The 20,349-nt window shown below is 40.4% G+C and overlaps 2 protein-coding genes across 4 annotated transcripts in view; one reads left to right on the plus strand and one right to left on the minus strand.

Moving 5' to 3' along the window:
* Positions 1-9,799, plus strand: part of PTPN2 (protein tyrosine phosphatase non-receptor type 2) — a 30,241-nt gene extending 20,442 nt beyond the window's left edge. The window contains exons 7-10 of one of the 2 annotated variants that reach the window (XM_082286845.1): positions 142-300; positions 2,750-2,940; positions 4,478-4,579; positions 9,136-9,799. In XM_082286845.1, the coding sequence (XP_082142971.1) occupies positions 142-300; positions 2,750-2,940; positions 4,478-4,579; positions 9,136-9,157 (474 nt within the window). In that variant the 3' untranslated portion in view covers positions 9,158-9,799. Of the gene's footprint in view, positions 1-141; positions 301-2,749; positions 2,941-4,477; positions 7,025-9,135 lie in introns of those variants that run through there. The other variant, XM_082286844.1, reaches the window with a different exon arrangement.
* A 3,268-nt stretch (positions 9,800-13,067) lies between these two features.
* On the minus strand, positions 13,068-20,252 carry PSMG2 (proteasome assembly chaperone 2). 2 transcript variants are annotated; one of them, XM_082285199.1, is made up of 7 exons: positions 20,123-20,252; positions 18,288-18,459; positions 17,467-17,525; positions 16,531-16,649; positions 15,029-15,202; positions 13,724-13,844; positions 13,068-13,357 (listed from the first exon to the last, which is right to left on the minus strand). In XM_082285199.1, the coding sequence occupies exons 1-7, from the start codon at positions 20,189-20,191 to the stop codon at positions 13,265-13,267; spliced, it is 807 nt and encodes a 268-aa protein (XP_082141325.1). In that variant the 5' UTR covers positions 20,192-20,252; the 3' UTR covers positions 13,068-13,264. The 2 variants fall into 2 exon arrangements, with proteins under 2 accessions (XP_082141325.1, XP_082141326.1); XM_082285200.1 differs by having other exon boundaries at positions 18,288-18,455; positions 20,123-20,198.
* Positions 20,253-20,349: the final 97 nt, after the last annotated feature.

The following is a 20,349-nucleotide window of genomic DNA, read 5'->3' on the forward strand; positions in this document are numbered from 1 at the left end:
CATTTGAGATGTTAATCTTCCATATTACTAATAGAAGCATAATAGGGAGAAATTAATTTTTAGATTGAATTTTATGACTAATTTTTATTTGTAATTATTTTTTACATACCATTGACACTTTCAATGTAACTTGCTTTACAGATGGAGAAAAAAGACCCATTTTCTGTAGATATTAAGAAGGTATTACTGGATATGAGAAGATATCGAATGGGACTTATTCAGACTCCTGATCAACTAAGATTTTCATATATGGCTGTAATAGAAGGAGCAAAATTTATAATGGGGGATTCAACTATACAGGTAAATAGCTGGTTTAGCTCCATGGTTTAGCTCCATGTATTTGAACAGCAGATTGCAACAGTAGTAAAAAATAGGCTCCAGATTACTTTAAAACATGTAATTTTGTGAGATTTAAATAATTAGCCTTTTTTAGTAGATGCCTAGGAGGCACTGTTCAGTGCCTTCTATCAAATGAAACTTATAACCCTGTGTATATGTCCCCTCTTAGATAAAATATAAAAAAAAATTTTCTGTCCAAATGTTAAAAAAAAAAAGTTCAATCAGTATTTTCAATACTGAAAAGTGAAAGTAATGCCCAGTATCACTTTGAAAATAGCAAGGATCTTTTTTAGAATCTCTTGATGTTTGCTGTGTATTTTCCTAGCAGATAAGTTGCCTGATGCTACAGATAACATTTTTTGGTTAAAGTTGCCTTTTTTCTTAAAAACCTTTAAAATTCGTGTTACAGTTAGTACAGTCTAGCCAAATACAATGATTTTGGGTGCAAAGAGATTACCAAATCTCACTGTTTTATCAGTGTGGCTTGCAGACATAACAGCTTACAGCTGTGTTAAGTGGCTGGGGCTAGGTGGGAGGGAGAACTGGGAGGAGAGGCTTTGAAACACCTTTAATTCTACTCTCATATGCTAGGGCTTTTTTATTTTGTTGATTTCTTAAAATCACGAATAGGGCAGATAAGCGAAAGCACATTTCCTTTCTTTGTGGTACCGGTAGTGGTCTGATTCTTCCCTTTAACAAATGTTTCTTGACTTGCTGTGTAAATAAAGAAATAATTTTGCACAACTGCTAATCAACACCTAGATAGTGTGCTGCTGGTCTGACACCTGTGCCCTATGTCTAGAAGACTTCATGATTCATCCTAAGAGTAACAGCAGTTTAGTCTCTTCATTTTCTGGAAGCTGTTTCTGGTGTTATGAGGTATTGTGTCCAGTAACATTTTTCTGCTTTCCTTTTTTTAAAAAGAACTGCTCCAAACGGAGCAGTTCTGGTTCCCACACTTACCCATCTAGATCACAGGATTTCTTATTTCGGGATATGAGGGAGCATTCAACTCCGAATACTGCTTGTCATGTTCAAGTGTGTTATTCATAGTAAGAGAATGCCTAGGAAGGCACGCTTCTCATTTGTTCTCTTGTTATGATTGTTCCGATGATCTTTCTTAAACTAGTGTTTCCTGCAGTGCAAGCATTTGTCCTGGTGCTTCTCTCTTCAGGCCTCAGCATTATGGGCAGAAAATCAATTGGCAGTACTTAAAAAGCAAATTTCTCCTTTTAAGGTCAGCTAGATCATTTTTATTCCATAAGGAACAGTTGTACTCTTCAGAATGTGAGAGGTATTCACTTCTCTCTGCTAGTGATGGAGAGGGCCTGAAGTTACTGAACGCCTCTCTAATTTAACATTAGCCAAATGTTTATCTCTGACATCTCCTTGGATTTTGGAAGTCAGTAAATGTGCAAACACAACTTTCATTTGCAGTGGAGGAGTTGGTTCATTGTTAAAACTCATTTTGCCAGCAGTCCATTTATAAGTAGCTGGTTTTTTAATATCACTCTGTGAATTTGATATTTAGTTTAGACCAGCAGTTGTGAAGTCATTCCACAGACAGGAATCTATCACTTGTTTTGAGAAGAGTCAGTTTTCAGTTCATTTACCTTGCCATAGACTTTTAAAAGTAACGGATTTTTTTCCTACAAGGTATTTTATGTCTTAATAGGCACTGGCTGATTTGTGTGAGAAAATAAGTGACTGTTTTTTAGGGCTGATTCTTTTCCTTCCTGTGCACTTTCTAGGGTTCTTCTCTGCATGAAGTTTTTGCAGCAAGTCCTTCTGACTATTTATCATTAGGACAGAGATATAGCAAAACAGGTTTACTTGCAATTTCTTTTTTTCTTCCATCTCATTTCAGATTGCTTCTCAAAACAAGGTGAATAACTCTTTTATGGTGTAGTAGACCTCTGGACTAACGGGCCACTAGGTGAAATAGTAGGCCATGACTCTGGCATAGATAACTCTTTGTTAAAGTTTCCCAGTTCTCTCTTTTTAGGCAGTTCTTGCATACAAGGTCCTGTTGTATTTTGAAGCCAGAAAAGGTAAGAGCACAGCACAGGCCTGTAGCAAGTAGAGGGAGATGGGAAGTGCTGGACAGCGCAGGATTTTTAAGACAGGATGCTTCCTAATTGTGGAGCTGCTGTGGACAGTACAGACCCTGGAGACAGTGGCCTCATGCCTTCACAGTGGCACCATCCCAGAGAAACAGAAAAAAGGATCATTCATGGTTGTTGGACGAGACACATCTTGACCGAACTTTATTTCTTCATCTAGCAATTTTTTTTTCTTGATCTGGTAGTTCCTTTAATCTACTTCTGTGACTCTTCTTTTGGAAGACATCTTGGCAAGGGGGCCCTTTAATGTTAGGGGAATGTTTGAAATATGTTCTCCTTGTTTTCAGAAACGGTGGAAGGAGCTCTCTAAGGAGGACCAAGCGCCAAGTTCCGAGCAGTCTCCTCCACACCCAACCAAAATAACCACAGAGAAGTACAATGGGAACAGCATAGGCCTGGAGAACAAAGATCAAATGGAGAAAATAAACACTGACCTGTCCACTAAAGTTCAAGATATCCCAGATGGGAACATTGAAAAGTAGGCAAGATAAACTTTTAAAAGGCAGATGCACTCTCTCAAAAGGTTGAATTATTGTCTGCTTTTCTTATTGTAAAAAACCTTCAAGATCTTTCTGCAGTAGCAGGGGAGGACACGTGGTATTTGACTGTCTTATTTAATGATTTTAAAAATACAACCTCAGTGATTCTTTGAGATATGTTTTTACTGTTCAGAGGTCAAGAGAAGAAAAGCAAATGTCTCTAACTGAACCAGCTAGACCTCACACTTTTGAAAGCATTTTCTTACAGATTGTCAGTGAACTCCATTGTGCAGTGTGAATGAGGTCCTAAAATTGTCCAGCATAATTTCATACTGATTTTTAAATACAATGCTAACTTATGTTTCAAAAAATACATGGTTCCTCAGAAACACAAAGGTTTGATCACATACCACTTTCTGTATAGTGGTTGAAATTGTATCACTGGAGCCGTGTATTAGCCTCTGTTCGTGCTAAATCTGCCTGCTGAGAGTAGGTTCCTGTGGCTTAGCTGTGTCAGGTGAATTTGCCTTTCTCTTAGGAGTGCTGATGCCTCAGCTGGAAGGCACTGTGTGTCACTTGGGCCTTCCAACATGCGGGTCACCAAATGTTGATCCATGGCCAGAGATCCAAAAACTGGGCCAGGGCTGTGCCAAGCTGAGCCATGTGGTGCACAGAAGGAGGCAGTGTCTGTCCCAAAGGGCTGCAGCCCGAGATGAGACACAGCAGTTCTGTGTAGATAAGCTGGAATTCTGAAATAACAGCTGGCTCACCAAATGCCCCTATGGGTTTCTTTCTGTGTATTCATGAGTGTTTTGAGAGAGAATGACAGCAATTCTGTAGGTGTTTGAAGGAACCCCTCACAAGCAGGAGTGAGGGTATGGATGTGAGTGGTGGCTGTGTGTTGGAAGTCAAAGAAAGTTGGTTTTTGTGTCAGAGTTATGCTGTCTTAGAGATTGTGAGGGCACTTTTGGAGACAAGAATTACAAGGTGGTCCTGCTAGTGTAACACACTGAACTCTGATTTATTGTGTCCTTTATCATGATCTGGTTTACATCCTGAGATGAGTACTATTAAAGCTGCATGCAGCTGTGAGTAGGGGTTGGGGTCAGTGTATCATTGAGGCTGGTGTGAACTCTGCAGTGGAGGCGCCCATGTAAGTACTGTGACACTTGTACATCATACTTGGCATTGCGTATAGAAGCAGCCTCCATGCAAAACATTTCAGCCACCAAATGGGGCAGAGACAGGGGTGAAAGCGTCAGCTCACATAATTTAACTAACTCTGTTCTCTGTTGAACTTGTAGATGAAGTACCATGTACATCTTTACATCTGTCATTTACTTATTCATGGAGCTTCACTATCTGAAACTCTCTATCTACATTAAGGCGGTTAAAACATAATAAAAGGTTGCTTGGTTTGGATTTTATATACTGCTGTCATATGCTACTGGTGGGTTAACTACTGGAAGTGTTGGATATGATAATAGCCTTTTTTCCTGTTCTTCAGTGTAAGATTTACGTTTTTTTCTTTTTAAGTTCTGTCCGAAAACGACTGCGGGAGGATAGAAGAGCGAACACAGCACAGAAGCTGCAGCAGATGAAGCAGAAGCTAAATGAGACTGAAAGAAAAAGAAAAAGGTGGTTATACTGGAAACCTATTCTCACTAAGATTGGGTTTGGTACACTGATTTTAGTTGGTGCTTATTGCTGGAAAATGTATTTTCAATAACATTCCTTGTAAGTAAACAGTAAGTGTGACCTCTCCAACGGCTAATTTTGCTGGAAGGTAATGAGTAGGGGTGTGACTTTAAGCATAAACTCCTTATTCCTGGAATGGGTACAGACTGTTACATACAATAGAGAAGTGATGTAAACTTGATCTCGTGTCGACATCTCAGGACTTTCCCCTGCAGGTACTTAGAAAAATGAACCGCTGCCCCCCCAACAGAGTTGATGGTTTTTGTTTATATGAGCAGGTACAAACTTGCCGCAACTGTTTATACACTTCTAAAAATGGTGTTCTACCAGATCTTCAGCAAATGCTGAACCATGGAGGTTTAGCTACCGAAGGCTGTCTGGATTTAAATTTACATGCCTGACATAAGCAATAAACAGTGTTGTATCATTTACATTATTAATGCAAAGAAGTTATCCTTAAATATGTGTAATGTGTAATGTACTAGTGACATGAACATAAACATTTTATATTCTTACGACCTAGGATAAATATATTTTATAATTGCATATTTAATCTTTTTGTAGTTCACTGTACTTTCAAAAGCTCAGTTTGTACAAATTTCTGACCAAAAGAATTTCATTTTGAAACTAAATGTAATTGTAATTTGTGCATGAAAAGAACAGTGCAACCATTCCCCGTATTTGACTCTCCCGTTTGAAATGAGCAGCTAGGGGTCTGATAAAGCACTTGCCAGTTTCTACTCTGTTAATTTGCATTCCTTATTTATTTTTTGTAGTTTCATTATTTAAGTAAGACGTAGAAATTTGATTTTTTTAAGGCTTTTGAGAACTTAGCTCCCACTGCAAATTATACTGTTGATTAATGTTAATTAATTCAGACTTCAGCTACTGTTTGAAGGCCAACATTGTTCAAGTTCTGACATTCCATTAAATGTGAAACATAATGTTTTGTGTGTCTATAGATTTTAATTGCTAGAAAAAATAAAATTAATTCATCAGTAATAGGTGTAGAAAGCACGTCAAAGGAAACTGTAGTTGGACTCTCAAGGGTTGCTCTAAGAGAAAAGAAATGTTGGTAGTGTTCTGCCATACCCAGTGTTTTCAGCTGTATGAGCCATTTTGGTAGCTTCACAAAGTCTAGAACTGCTTTTCAGGTTCCCCAGCACTGTATTAGAGAGACGTGCTAGTAAAACACTTGACTAATATTTTGGGAATATCTGTGCTACAGCTCCTTTAAAATTACTGAGCACTCCCTTTCCATTACTTGGGCAATAACACTTCCTGTATAGTAATGTAACACAAACCATTTTCTGCCCTTTAAATTACTTTTGAATACAGAAATGGTATGTGGCTGAATGTAGCTTGTTGTTCAAGTTAGAATCTAATAATGTGTAGGATTGGATTGTATTTTGAAATGTGAATTTTATTTATTCAAGCATTGCCTTGTTGGGTGACTTCAGAGAAGTTGTGTTTTCTCTTTCCATTTTCTGTTGGGTGTGGGGTCTTGGGGGTTTTCTTCCACACCCCCCCCCCCCGCCATTTTGTAAAGCACTTCTTGGATTTACTGCTGAAAAATACTCAAAGAGCTGGATGATTACTTTGCTCCTTATTCAAAGGAATTGACTTCAAAGTTTTCCAGTACGTCCAAGCTTGATAGTCATATACGAGGCATGGGGCCCAATTACTCTGACATTTACTACACAAAGCTAAGTACAGTTTACTCTTTAAAATTCTCATTTTGCAGTAGCTGATACTATTCTGGGCTACGCTGTTTGTATAGTAAACAGATGCTGAAGGGTCCTGATGAGGAAAGCAAGTGTAGTTTCATAGAGTACTGGATTTGGGAACTTGTGCATCAGTAGGACAAGACAATTTGTTCCATGGCATTGCTGACCAACCATCCAGCTCAAATAGCAAAATGACTTGCTGACTGCTGGGACATAGCACAGGCACACAGCTCATGTATTTTAAGACATTTCACAATTTTTACAACCACAGTAACTTCTAGCCAGCAAGAAGACTGTCAATAGATTTTTTTTCCTTTAAATTGAGGACAGGTTTTTCAGTATCAGCTACAACTGATAGTAGGTGTAAATGTATGTGCCTTATAAAGATATTTTGGTTATAGAGAAATACACGGAATGTAATTTAAATGCTTTTGTAACAGAAATATTCCAGATTTTATTCTAAATACTTAAAAGCAGCTAAGGAAAAAGTGCAGGCGAAACTTAGACTGATACCACACTGTCATTTATTGCCTTTCTTTTGGCATGAGACAGATTTCCTGGGCTACCAGGATCTTACAGGCGCTGAGCTCTAACTGCAGCTTGTCAAGTTGTCACTTGATTTTTTTCCTGGTTCCATCTTCTAAATTCTGGCTTTTCAGTTTTCTTGATCCTGAGTAAGCATTCCTCAGTTCAGGGTGGGGCAGGGCAGGGGGCAGCCAATTCAGATCACCTCACACTCTGTTACCTTCTTGATGCAATAAAGCAGGACTTGCACATGCAGCAGTTGTTCTGTGAAAGTTTGGTTTGGTTCTGTGCTTGCAAGTACCTTGGGAGTCTTTAACTGTTAATAATTTAAGGAGGAGGAACCAGTACAAGCCTTGGACAAAACTGTTTTGAACAGTGAATTGTTCATGACAGTATGAGAATAGTAGGGAAAATCAAATGATTGGTCTCTTTGTACATTCCAGGAAATAATTCGGATAAAAATCTTCTTTCTGGTCCATCACTAATCCTTAAAACCTAAAATCTGGAGGATTGTTTTCTGTGCTGCACACTAAGCCCTTGTGATACTTTGTTATTCTGTAGGATTTAAATTTGCAGCAGTTTTGCACAGCTTGGATGTTAAATAGGAACAAATATGGGCCAAAATGAAGAACTGTCGATCCCAGTCACCTCTATCATAGGAAATGCTTAAAGGGTGAAATTGAAGGACATGTCTTCTGACCCCTCTTCTCTCCCCCTCCCCAGTTTCTGGCAAGCTGCTGGCTGGTCCCATGCTACTTCTAAAATGTTGTTGGGCTCCGTTCAGAATGTTACTATGTTTGTTCTTCCCCTCTTCTCTGGAAATGCATCAGCCGAAATACTTGATGCATAGTGGGCATCTCTGATTAAACAGTGTTTGAGTCTCAGATAAACACTTGTGTACAAATCATGCACGTGTTCATGAAAAAATACCTAGCAAACATTTGGACTTTCACTGCAAGGGGTTTGCAAATTTGGAATTAATCCTTTAGGTTTCCTATTTGTGTTTTTGGTGCAGGGACAGTCCACTTAGTGACGGTACATCTGTATTTTCCTTGAAATGTATTAAGTAAAATAATTTAATTCAGTGTGAAATAGCAATTTGGAAATAAACCTCTGGATTTGTTATGGGAGTGAGATGTTGCCAGTGAAACGTAGCTTATTCTGTTAAAGCTCGAGTAATATGGTTTACTGACATCAGTTTATGTCCCCCTGAAAAGGGAGGAGGCATAAATATGTATGCATGTATGTGTGACTGGGTCATGCAGGCAATGAAAAAGCCTGGTTAGCTTTATGTTTAATGAATGTAAACCAAATTATTTAGTTTGCTGTTTGGCATTATAGTAAAACCTGAGACACTTGAGGACTGCATGAGAAACTAAATTAACAATGACAAAAGAGGAAGTCTTCTGCAGGGCCAAGTGGCTTAAGCCAGAGGACTGTACTTGCAAAGGTGATGTGACACACAGTAGTCTTCCTGGGCCTTTTTGTTTGCCCCCAAAGTTTTAAGTCAGTCTTTCATTTTTATGTACAAAAAATAAACGTGTTCGAAATTGCATCTCTGTCTGAGTCTTTATTTAAATTGGAAGGATAAATATTTGGAAGCCCTCTTTCAATGTGTCGTAACTGGTGGAGGAAAGTTGCTTTATGAATCAGTGTAGTCCTTGCAGAACTCAGACGCATTTTACCCATAGTAGCTTGGGGGTGTGGTGCTGTGAACACCAAGGTCTCTTTCTGTAGGCTCGGAGTGGAGCTTTGCCTTGCCTAAGAAAAAAGTGTCCAGTGCTGGGCTGTCTTTCTCACTACAGGAAATCTTTGCCTAGAGACAGTTACTTTTGTGCCGCTGTAGCAGGATTGGCCTACAAAGCTGTGAGAGGTGATGTGTTCTGAGATGCAGCCTGCCATAGTCCTACTGAGGCCCAAGGAGACTTCTGCAGTGCTTGTGGTTAAAGGTGTGAGGAAGTGGTTTGCTGGACTGAGCCCTGTACTTGAAACTCTCCAGCAAGGATGTGCCTCGTACTGTAACATGGAAACACCTTCTGGAAAAGCAACGGCTTTCCAAGAGCACTTGCTCAGAGGCAGTAGTTGCTCCAGGGAACACATGAGAAGCTGTTTGGTGTTGACAGTGAGCTGCAAATCCACTGTCAGTTCTTAGGTTTTTTGTTTTTGTTTTTTTTTTTTTGCTGTTGTTTTTTATCCCCGTATTCTGTACTGAATCGGTGACTTTCTTTTGGTTGTATGTCGCAGGCCGAGACTGACTGACACCTAAGCCTTCGAGACTTGTGAATATTCTGCAGCTATAAACTGCAAACTATTGACATGCAAAGCGAGACATGAACCCCCTCTTCGGGAACAAAAAGTGAGGTCTGTTAAGTACCAAGAAGACCTCAGTTATCTGTTTACAGCGTAAACTGCACCGAGGGGATGAAGACCACCAGCAGCGTGTGCTACTTTGCAAAACGAAATAATTTGCCATCTTGTGTTTTTATAATGCCTGTATTAATGTAGAAAGATGTAAAAGAAATAAATTAGGAAATATTTTGTTTTGTACTGCCATTCTTATTGTATTTTTATACTTTTTGGCAGCATTAAATATTTTTTTAACTTGATGATGTGCTGTTGTGTGCGCGTTATGTTAGGGAGAACCTGTTAAAGAGTGTGTGTTATGGAAAAAGAAGGGGTTTGCCTTAAGGTTTCCTGATACCTGTCTTAAATGGAAAATGGCAAAATTATTAGAGTGCGCTTTATGCAAGTATTTTCATTAATGCTAAGTAGTGTAGTTTGATTTAGGAGGAACTCTTGCACATTTCTTTTGTAATACACCACTACGAATCTTATTTTACTAATCTGACCAGTCAGTTTGGTAATCCTTTTTATGTTTGCTATAAAATATGCACAAAATGTTCAGAGTAACTGCGACGGGAAAGTGTTCTGCTGGTGATGCTCTAAAGGGAAGAAAGATGGACAACCTGACCTCTCTAGACCCACTCCTGTGTAGTTAACGGGAGCTGAGGAACAAAACTGAAGCGCACAAAAGTCAATGGTGTCTGTAATTAAACAGGTTTTGGATTGTGCCATTGCCGTGTGTTGTATGTACGGTATTTTCCTCCACGTCTCCCACCTTCTGTCAGTGTTCTCCTTGACACAGTCAGGATAGATTGGAAATGGATAAGCCACAGTGCTGTGTAAAGGAGTTCTTCCAGTGGGGTCAGCAGGGTTTCCAGCCTTGTGCCTTTGGTAACAGAGTTGATCTCAATTCTGCACTTGTTCTCTGATGGCTTCAGATAAACGTTAACTCACAAAACCCCTATATATTTACTATGACTGTCTAAACTGCCATGTGGTGGGGTTTTACATGGGATTTGCACGTTGTATATTTTTGTAACAGTTTTTTGTACAAGTCATATAGTTACTGAAAGTGAAATGTGGAAGGGGGGGGAAATCTCAGCCAACTCAGGCACTTTTTGCTAAAAAAGGCAGCAGCCTGAAATCTTAGCAGAATTTGGTGTTGAGGCCTATTCATGAAAGCAGTCATATTCAGAGTTGTGTTGAACTTGAAGAAGAAGCTGAAGCAGAGAGTACATAATGCTATTACTTGAGCTAAAGACACACTTGACACCATCCTGAAATAGCCTAAATTGCCAGTCTGGTTTGTCCAAATTTTGTTTTCTTTACAAGGTTTACTATTGTTCTGAGCCTATGCTGGAGGAGAAAACAACATTGTGACTTGATTCAGTTTCCATTTTCAAGTTGGTGCAGCTGTGAAACCAGGAGTGTTTATACCAAGAGATCAAGCTCTGCCAAAACCACTGCAATAAACCCTGCTAGTGTTGATTACAGGAACAGGGCCTGTTTATACCACGTGGGACATCTTTGCGTAAGGCTTCCAGCTGTTCATGCCTTTTACCTTTTGCTATGGTTCAGGTTTTCATTATTTTACCCCTCTTGGGGTTGTGAGTAAGCATGCACTGCATGACTACTGGAAATGTGCATGTGCTTCATTAGTCTACCTTCTGCTGTCACATACACAACTAGTTTATCTTGTGGGGCATAGACAGCTGAATATCCTAATAAAAATGCTAATTGCCCTGAGCTTGTAAATGGTTTTCAGCTACTGAGATGCTGGAATGAAGTTGATGTCAGCCAACTTGATGAATCAGCAAAGGAGATTAAGATACAGGAGTTCCAAACCCAGGGCTTTGCGGGTTTCATTGAGTGCTGCCTTGTGACAGAAATCTTGGCTTTCTGACCAGTGCACTTGTTTGGTTATTACTACACAGGCCCCCGTTCTTGACTACTGCTGGGAAAGTGTATTTAAAAAGGTGAAGGAAAGGGAGAGAAAGGACAAGTGAGTGTGTAATGGCAGCCTTTAAAGAAATCGGGTTAGAATGATCAGACTTTTTTGTGAAAGGCATTTTTTTCCCTATGAAAAAACTATGATTTACTGACAGCCGTTTTTTCCCCATGTTCGAGAGCAGTGTTGCAGAGGTGGGTTTTATTTTTCCTAGTCATCTGAACATCAGGCCAAAGGCGCGGCCTTGTCCTGCAGGAAGGTTTTGGTGTGTGCAGGGGCTGCGCTCGCCTGTCCCGGGCACTGGAGGCAGGAGCGGCTCGGGGCCAAGGGCAGCGCTGCCCGCCCTGCGGCGACCGCCCGCGGAACTGCCGGCCCTGCAGAAGCTGCGTCCTTGTTCCACTCACAAGGATCCGACTGCCCTCTACCTTCTCCACGGGGAACAAGAAAGCCCTGAGGATTTTCTCTTTCACAAAGTCCTCCCAGTGTTCTCCCTTCCCCTTCTCAAGGTTTCACTCGGCTGTGCCTCTCGAGGAGGTACTGAATATCTGTGGCTCACTTAAGAAAAATACTGCAAAGCAAATAACACCCCTTTCTTTCATTGCTTCTGTCTGATCCTTCAGTTCTTCAAGATTTAATTTGCCCTCCTGCTCTATATACACCTCATAGTCACTTGGCTCAGTTTGAATATGGTTATTTTTTCCAACTAGCTTTAGGCTTATCAGACTTGCCCTGTGCTACACGTGGCCTTTTGTCTGCATTCCCTGACTGCATCTGCATTTTGACTCACCAATTTAGTCAGGATACGTGTGGGAACTCCAAAAAATATATTTAGGTTAATTCTCACTTTTCAACTCTAGAACTGACCATCTTGCACCCATGATATAAAGTTGCTTTTAAATCAGCTGATGTGACCAAGCACTTCCAAAACATCAGAAATGAACACATTGCTAAATACTGTAATGCAACAGGGACCATCACAAACTCTGAACATGTGAACTGTCCATCACGTAACTGCTGTCTCAGACTAAACCTGTAAAATACACAGATACCAGACTGCCTGATACCAGGCAAGGTTCCCTAATTATTTTATAGAGCACTGTATTCATGTTCAGTCTAAGGCAGCTTATTGACCTAGAAGCTTTAGTTTCAGCATCTTAGCAGCTTCTGGAAATGGAACAGAAGCCTGGAAAAAGCTCTGGGGTAACCTAATTGTGGCCTCCCAGTTCCCAGAGGGAGCCTACTAGAGAGCTGGAGAGGGACTTTTTACAAAGGCATGTAGTGACATGATAAAGGGAAATGGCTTCAAACTGAGAGCAAGCTTAGGTTGAGAATTGGGAAGAAATTTTTTACTGTGAGGGTGGTGAGGCACAGGCTCAGGTTGCCCAGAAAAGTTGTGGATGCCTCATCCCTGGAAGTGTCTAAGACCAGTTTGGCTGGGGCTCTGAGCAACCTGTTCCAGTGGAAGGTGTTCCTGCCTACAGCAGTGGGATTGGAACTAGAGGATCTTCAGGATCCCTTCCAACCCAAACCATTCTATGTAGACAGAAAAGACAGAACAGGCTGTTACACTGCTTGCAATCTCCCCAGTTGAAGCTACCACAACAGCATTGGGAAAAGAATGCAAAACCAGATCACTTCTGACCTTCACTTAACTCACCAGGAAGTTTTGAAAAAAAAGTTAAGATCCACAGTTGACATGGCAGTGGAGGGTTTTATCTTCCAAGAAAATCCATGCCGACATATCACTCTCAGTTCTCAGCTGCATTAAGAAGGAGCACCATAAGCTAGTCCATGGCAGTAACACTTAACCAGGGAAAAAGATTTCTTAAAAAATATTTTATTAGAAAAAACTTCCAACCAAAGTTACTCAATAAACAACTGTACAAAACATATTTCTTTGGTGAGTTTGCAAAAGTTATCCTAATTTCTTTAGCTACTCACATACACAAAAGGAATTTTTCTTAAATAAAGCATTTGTGTAGACACCAAAGCAAGCTGCTGCTCCTTGGCAATTACTGTGTAATCACTACCTCAAGGGACATCTGCGACTGCACGCATGACTCACAGCGAGTTCAGAGCTGATCAGAAGAGGGCAGGTGGGAGACCACTGCCAAAAAGCAAGCGCCAAGAACTCGGTATCTTCCACTGTGAAGAAGCATCTGTGGAATTGTTGCTCTGCAACAAACCCAGAATAATTAAGTTTTAAGTAGTAAATACGTAACTCTGGAACGGGTATTAAAATAATGGGCAGTAGTACAAGTGTCAGTGTCACGGTGGGTTGCTTTAGAGAAGGGCACTGGAAGAGAGAATTCAATCAAACCTTTACACAATTTTTGCCCACACCTGTCAAACAAAAGAACTGGTGTTCAGATTTGTTTTTTCAGGTGGGGAAAATCCCAGTGAGATTTAAATCAAAATATGTATTTAATTTTGCATATTCTTGATGACCAAGAGCCAAAATGAACCCATCTGGACTGAAGAAAAATGCAAATAATGGATATAAAATATGGAGGCAAGAAATTTAGATCAAACATTACTTACTTCAGTTTTAATTAGCTGGAGCCATTCATTAAGATAGTTAACAAGAACAAATGCATCAGGGATGTTGTCTCCTTCTGAGCAAAATTTCAGAAGAACTGCCATTTGGATTCCCTTTGAACAGCTGCAAGAAAAATGAGCACGCATTTGTACTTCATTTTGAGATCCACAATTATATTTATGTATAAAGAGCAGCAACAATATGCATGTATCTGGTGAAAAGCAAAAACCAAAATGGAAAAATGTATGGAGAGATATATATATATTTTTTTTCCCTCTCCAGATTTCCTTGATTACATTTTCACACTTCATGCTCTTTTTCTTAGTCTTGAATTTTTTCTTTACTTTGCAAGGCAGGAATCCTACATCTTGCAAGAGTACTTGGTTAGCATTTTTGTGCTGGTGAGGCATTTTTCACATCCTTTGGTACAATCACTCCTTCTCTTTCTGTGTATTTGAAACCAGCAGTTTTGCAGGCTGCATGTCACTACTTTACTTGGAACATTCTCATTTTTTCATTTAGATATTACGATTGTTATTTTAATTTTTTTTCCCCCAAGTCCTGGCAGGTCTTTTCTTTTGCAATTATATATTGTTTCCATACAGAAGTCAGTATAAAGGTAAGCATGGCATTAGGAACTTTGCTGCTGTTGAATGCAACAGTATGGACAGGTGTCAAAAGTGATAGTTAAAAAATAAAAGTCAATTTTACACCTGATCCAACATATCTTTTGCAGAACTACACAGTTGTGCTATAAATGACTATTAGTATCCAAAATTTAAAAACTCAGGCATGCTTTCAGCACAACTTCTGATACACACACCTTTTAACAAAACCCCCACATCTAATTTTTTTGCTAGCCCTGAAATCTTAACTCATTCTTAGTGCTCAGAATTGTTTGTGGGTTTTTGGTTTTTTTTGTATAACTGATGTTGGAACCGTTTGCCTCAGGAAACAGTTTTAGTTAAAGTAGCACAGGTACAGGAATTCTACTATTTACAGATTGTGGTTTGCATAATATCAGATTCCAGGTTGATCATGATCATAACTGTAAAGGCTTTATTACTTTCCTGTAGCCCATTCCCTTATATTTTTATCTTATTCTAACTTTATGACACAGAATTCTCTACTTCTCTTCCTCTTAATTATGGGTCTGACCTGAAAGAAGTTCTATTCCTATAAAACCCTGTTCTGTAAAAAGAAGGACTTTTCTTTTCCTATAACATAGCAGTTTATAAGACAATTTTACCCAAGTACTAAAAACGTGACTTCTGATATCTTTCTGTCCTTCTCTTTAGGCAACTCACCTCTCAGTGAACAACAGTTTTGTGATGCCTCCTCCAGGTATATGCAGAACTTTGTCTGTGTCACTTATTCCAGGGTAAGCTGCTACTTTTTCCATTTCTTTCCAGTTCAACTCCTGCATGTGGCCCCCAACTGCTTTCTCCAGATCAGGTGTGAGCAGGTAGCGCAGTGGTGTCCTAGAAACAAGTCAAGGATGCCTTCAGTCTGCCAAGGACAGACACTACCCCAGCTACCACTTGTGGCAGACAAAAGGTGCAAGCACTGAGGACCTCACATCTGCCATGAAGAATTGCTCTGACATTCTCTCCCTCTTCAGGTCGAAGTTAGAAAGTAAGTCTGTGGCCTCAGAACTGTACAAACTACTCAGCTTTCTGCTACAAATAGAATGTAGGTACCCGACTTTTAGGGGCTCAAATAACAGACAAGTGCTAAATACATAAGCACATAAATAGGGGAACTGCTTATAGTTGTTAAAATAATTTACAAATAAAACATGTTTTTACTTCCTTCAGATAGGAGGTGATTAATTCACAATCTGTTAGGGTCAACTTGGACTTCACCAGGATACACTATTTTTAATAAGCTTACACTACTAATACATTCAGATTTCAGTCAAGTTAAAAGTATTTTCTGAATGCACTACCCTCACTCTTTGGTAAATCTGCTATAAGGGAGTTGTTCTGTGGGGCTGAGGGAGCTGGGGGGGGGTTTAAATTACCACAACTTATGACTCAGACCTCATCAAATAACCATCAGTCCCTCTCATTTCATTCCATGTTAGCTGGCCATCCTGCAATTGTATGGATCTACCACTACATCAGGAACGTGCATAGATCTAAACCTCCTTTGTGGCCCTACACATTTATAGAGCCTGAGCATAACAACTGCAGAAACACTGATTTTATTTGAAGAAATACAGATTTTATTTGTTTTTCATTAAATCACCAGTTATGATGCCCTTCAATCAGCAAGAAATGCTTGGTTTTTAAATGGGTAATATTAGTAAAAATACATTGCAGTTGCAACCTTGCAGCTGCCTCCTGACTGATAACTTCCTATTAAAAAACCAAAAAGGAATGACAACTTACTGTATTAAAGAAAACCTTCCACAAACAGAATGATGAAGAAGAGGTAGGAAAGGAACCAATATTGTAATCAACTGTTAAAAATGTAATCTGTGACCTGTATGTCAGCAGTTAATCCCTGACATTGCTTGCAGCCACAAGTTAAAACCGAGGCTCTGTTGCCTGGCAGTGCAGGCCAAGTGCAATTTGCTTACAGCTTTTCATTTGATCAGAACTTTTGACAGTAGTAACCCAGAAAATTCAGAGATTAATCCTGTATAACATCATGTTTTAATAGTATACTAAGCATTTTATGACCTATGTACACATGCAAGCAAAAGCACCCTGTGAGAAGTACTAAGTACATGGAAGTAGAGGGAAGTATGTCAGTCAAAAAACCCCAGAAACATCATTTAGGTCTTTTAGGGACGCAAACATACCCCAGAAGCTGCTCATCGTCGCGCTGGTACGCGTGGCTGCTGGACAGAAGGACAACCCTGGCACAGCTGCTGCTCTTCACCCAAGAAAGCAGGGTTTCACAGAATGGCCTGTACTTGTTCTTTACGCAAAGACACAGACAAAAAGTGAAAAATTTAATGGGTCCTTAACAATACTAGGTGTTATATAGTATATTTAGCAGTGATGTAAGTTAATTGTTCATATCCACTTAGTCTTCAGCCCCAGATAGATTTTTAAAAAGCAGAGAACTGCCCTGGTTGTTTACTTAGTCAAAACTACACATAGAATTATAAGAATTAGCATTAAGACCATGTCAACAACAACAGTACCACCTGCTTTGTGTGCCATTAATACCAAAGGAAAAAACTTTAGAGCAAGATGGGATGGCAGGATTACACAGTATTTTTCCACAGTTTGAACTGCTAAAATACTGCACCACAAAATTTTTTTTCTGGCATGGCATTCTGCTTACTTTAAATTACAGCCACTGTCCAGTAATACTAAATTCTTCATTTTTACATAATGAATGCAGTTTAAATGGATATCGTATACTACAGAAATAATTGGTATGACAGACAAAAAACCCAAAGTTATTACAAAGAACACAGAAAAAAATAAATGTAAGGGGAAAAAATAAACAGACATAACCCAGACCATTTTGTATTTTCATGACTCTTAATAACTAAGGAGATATTTACACTAAAATCTACCAACACAGGCAGCTGTTGTGGAGCTTGGAAAAACAAAAGCAAAACCTCAACCCTCAATTAATGTAGAAATCAGTAAAACTGTGCCAATTGCAGAAGGTGTTACAGCATGAAGTAGAAAAGCAATTTTGCCAGGCCACTTAAAACTATTTGCCAGCAGAACTATTCAAACCAAACAGTGAAGTAAGAACAATCAGTGAACATACATACCTTTATAAAAGGTGATCTGATCTGCAGAACTACAAGTTTCTTTGAAGGTAAGGAGTACACTATAAGAAGAAATCATTAAGTCTTGTTAAGAAGAAACTGAGAAAGAGATATGGGTTTAAATATATGAAGCATTATCCCATTTACGAACTTCAGGATAGTAAACCCTTCAGCTATCAATTCTTACAGGAAAGCCTGACAACATCCACTGTGTTAACAACACATATTTCTGTGCATTGTATTTTCATCAGACCTAATTTCAGTTGTACTAAATTCAAAGGATTGAATTATGAAAGATATACGAAGATTTGCCTCCTGTAATGATTCAGATAATCTCTGCAAAGATTGACAGATTATTCTGAGATTTTTGTGATTTAAGAGGGTAAAAAAAAAATTAAATGCAAACATCAGTGTAGGGAAAGAAACGAAGCATTTGTAGGGGGAGTGCGAGAAAGGCAAAGGTATGTAGGAAGGAAGAAGAGTGGTTAAGTATCCTTCTAAATCAGAAACTCAATTTATATTCCAATAATTTATTTTAAGTATGTGCACCCTTGATATTGCTTTGGATTAACACCGCAGAGAGTTTTGCAATATGGCTGAAATCCAACATTTCTTACTGGTTCCAAATGTCAAATTAGGTTTCCAAAATAACAACAGGAACAGTTTCCTCTGTGAAGTGTAAATATGTTCCTATTTGTAGGTTTCTGCAGTTGTTATTACTGACCTTAATTTAAGCACATCAGCAAAATTTAACAACAAAAAAAGTAAATGTGATGTTCTTGCATCTTATGCCCCTCAAAATACCTTCAGCATTCAATACCCACCTTCAGCGTTTATACTCAGCTCTGTTGAGTTTTCTTCTGCTGTTGCATATGGGTTATTTCCAACCATTGGCACCAGGCAATCGGTGTAGAAGTAACCAACTTTAGTCATGTCAAGTGTGGAAATCACCAGATCTATTGCCAGCTGACCAACATTTCCCACGGACACTGCTGGCTGAAGTAACAGAATGTGCTAAATTACAGGGTGCTTTATGGATGGCATAAGGTGCTCTTCAAATACTGAAAGCTTAAATTCCTTAAAATCTGGTCAAACATGACTTCTAAAAGTGGCTGCTCATCCTCTGGCAAAGATAACCATTTCTTACCAGAAGAATTGGTAAATACAGAATTTGGTCCCTGTTCCACAAAAACATCCTGGCCACTTCTGTGAATAATCCTGTCTCATTGTAAACTGAAAGAAAACCTTGGAAATCTACCTCCTCCCCCTCATTTCTGGATTGAGAGTAGATAAAAGCCACTCAAAAAACTGATGTGAGACTGGCAAACCTCACATGACGCCCAAAGACAACGCTGGTATTACATATTAAGCCTCTAAATCTCAGACTGACCCACAGACAAGAGTAGGTTGTTTTTCATTTTTTAAATTATGAAAATGATAAGGGCGCTCCTGAATTCATTTCATAGGAATTGCTGTGGGTTGTCGTCAATCAGGGCAGATAATGACCTAATAGACCGACCTAATATAGTGGCACGGAAAGGGAAAGTCAAGAGTCTGTATCCTTCCAAAGAAACTGTTACAGGAAGACAATAATAAAACATTCGGTTGCTTTCCTCTAACTTAGAATCAAATCTACGAATTGCTGCTGCTGCCCACTGCGGACAGAGACCGGATCTGAGGCTGACACTAAGTGAAGGAGGTCGCGGCCGTACTGAGTGGCCCCACGCCCTGGCTGGTAGCCAGCTCCCCGCCGGTGCCACGCGAGGAGCACGGCAGTGATGTGTTTCCTGCTGCTTGTCAGCTGACCGGGAATTACTTCCTGCGCAGTCTGCACAGTCATCCCGGGCTGTGCAGCCCTGCCAGGGAAGCGATGGAGTTCCCTGCAGCTAACCCAGCAAAAGGGGAGAAATCATGGGGTTTGCCCCGCCGCAGCCTGCGCTGGAGCTCTCGTCCCACACTGACATCGCCACCTCGGGCACATGACCTGACACTGATGTCACACCATGTGTGAAGGCGATAAAAACACTTCCTAAAACAATCCTAACCGAGATTTAAATATAGCATAAATTGTTGGTTTTTTGGTTTGTGGGGTTTTTTTTTGTTGTTGTTGGTTTTTTGTTTGTTTTACATTGGAAACATTTATATATCGCATCTAAATGAAAAAAAACCCAAGCTTTTATTGCAGTGGCAACCCACGGGTGCTGCAAGTCTTGTAAATGCACATAGGGCGCATTAATTTTTAGAGCAACAGCATATAACTGTAGCTCTGAAACAGCATATAGCTATTGCTCTAAAATAACATATAGCTATTGCAGCCCGGCGCGGATCATTTTGACAGGGGCAAACCCCGGGTTCTGAGGAGGGAGAAGCTGAGAGAAACAGAAAACCGCGCTAAGCTCTGCTGCAGACAGAGCCCTCCAAACCCTCTTTTCCTCAGAAGAACACCCCACAGATTCCACACACACCGCCTGCTCTCCACCTTCTCGGCTTATCCCGCGGCCAAGCACCCAGGGACGACCCTCGGGCAGGGCAGGGAGAGACACCAGAGCCCCCCGTGTCCCGTCCCACAGGAGCCGAGCCCTCAGCCCAGGGGCCCGGGGCAGCGACCCCTCAAACCCACCGATGGCGGGGAGAAGGGGGAAGCAGGACCGTGACTCACCATGAGCAGAGTGAAGCCTTTAAAGTCGGGGGCAGCGGAGCCCCCGCCGCGGTCGCACGGAATGAACATGCCGCCGGGAAGGGAGGAGGGAAGGAGGCAGTGAAGAAAGGAAGGAAGGAAGGAAATAAGGAGGGAGGCAAGGAAGGAAGCAGGGTGGGGACGCCGTGCCCACGTGCTGCCGCCAGGGGGCGGTGGCGGCGCTGCCCGCGCTCGCTGGGCGGCAGTTG

The sequence above is a fragment of the Coloeus monedula genome (genome assembly GCF_965178545.1).
Source record: "Coloeus monedula genome assembly, chromosome: 1".
Classification (NCBI taxonomy): domain Eukaryota; kingdom Metazoa; phylum Chordata; class Aves; order Passeriformes; family Corvidae; genus Coloeus; species Coloeus monedula.

Excerpts from the sequence above, each read along its gene's own strand:
- PSMG2 (XM_082285199.1), bottom strand. The coding sequence starts at position 20,191 with ATGTTCATTCCGTGCGACCGCGGCGGGGGCTCCGCTGCCCCCGACTTT. Across the intron at positions 17,526-18,287 it reads GCTGAGTATAAACGCTGAAG|TGTACTCCTTACCTTCAAAG; the intron begins GTGGGTATTGAA and ends TTCTTCTTATAG. Across the intron at positions 13,358-13,723 it reads TCCAGCTAATTAAAACTGAA|AGCAACAATTCCACAGATGC; the intron begins GTAAGTAATGTT and ends GGTTTGTTGCAG.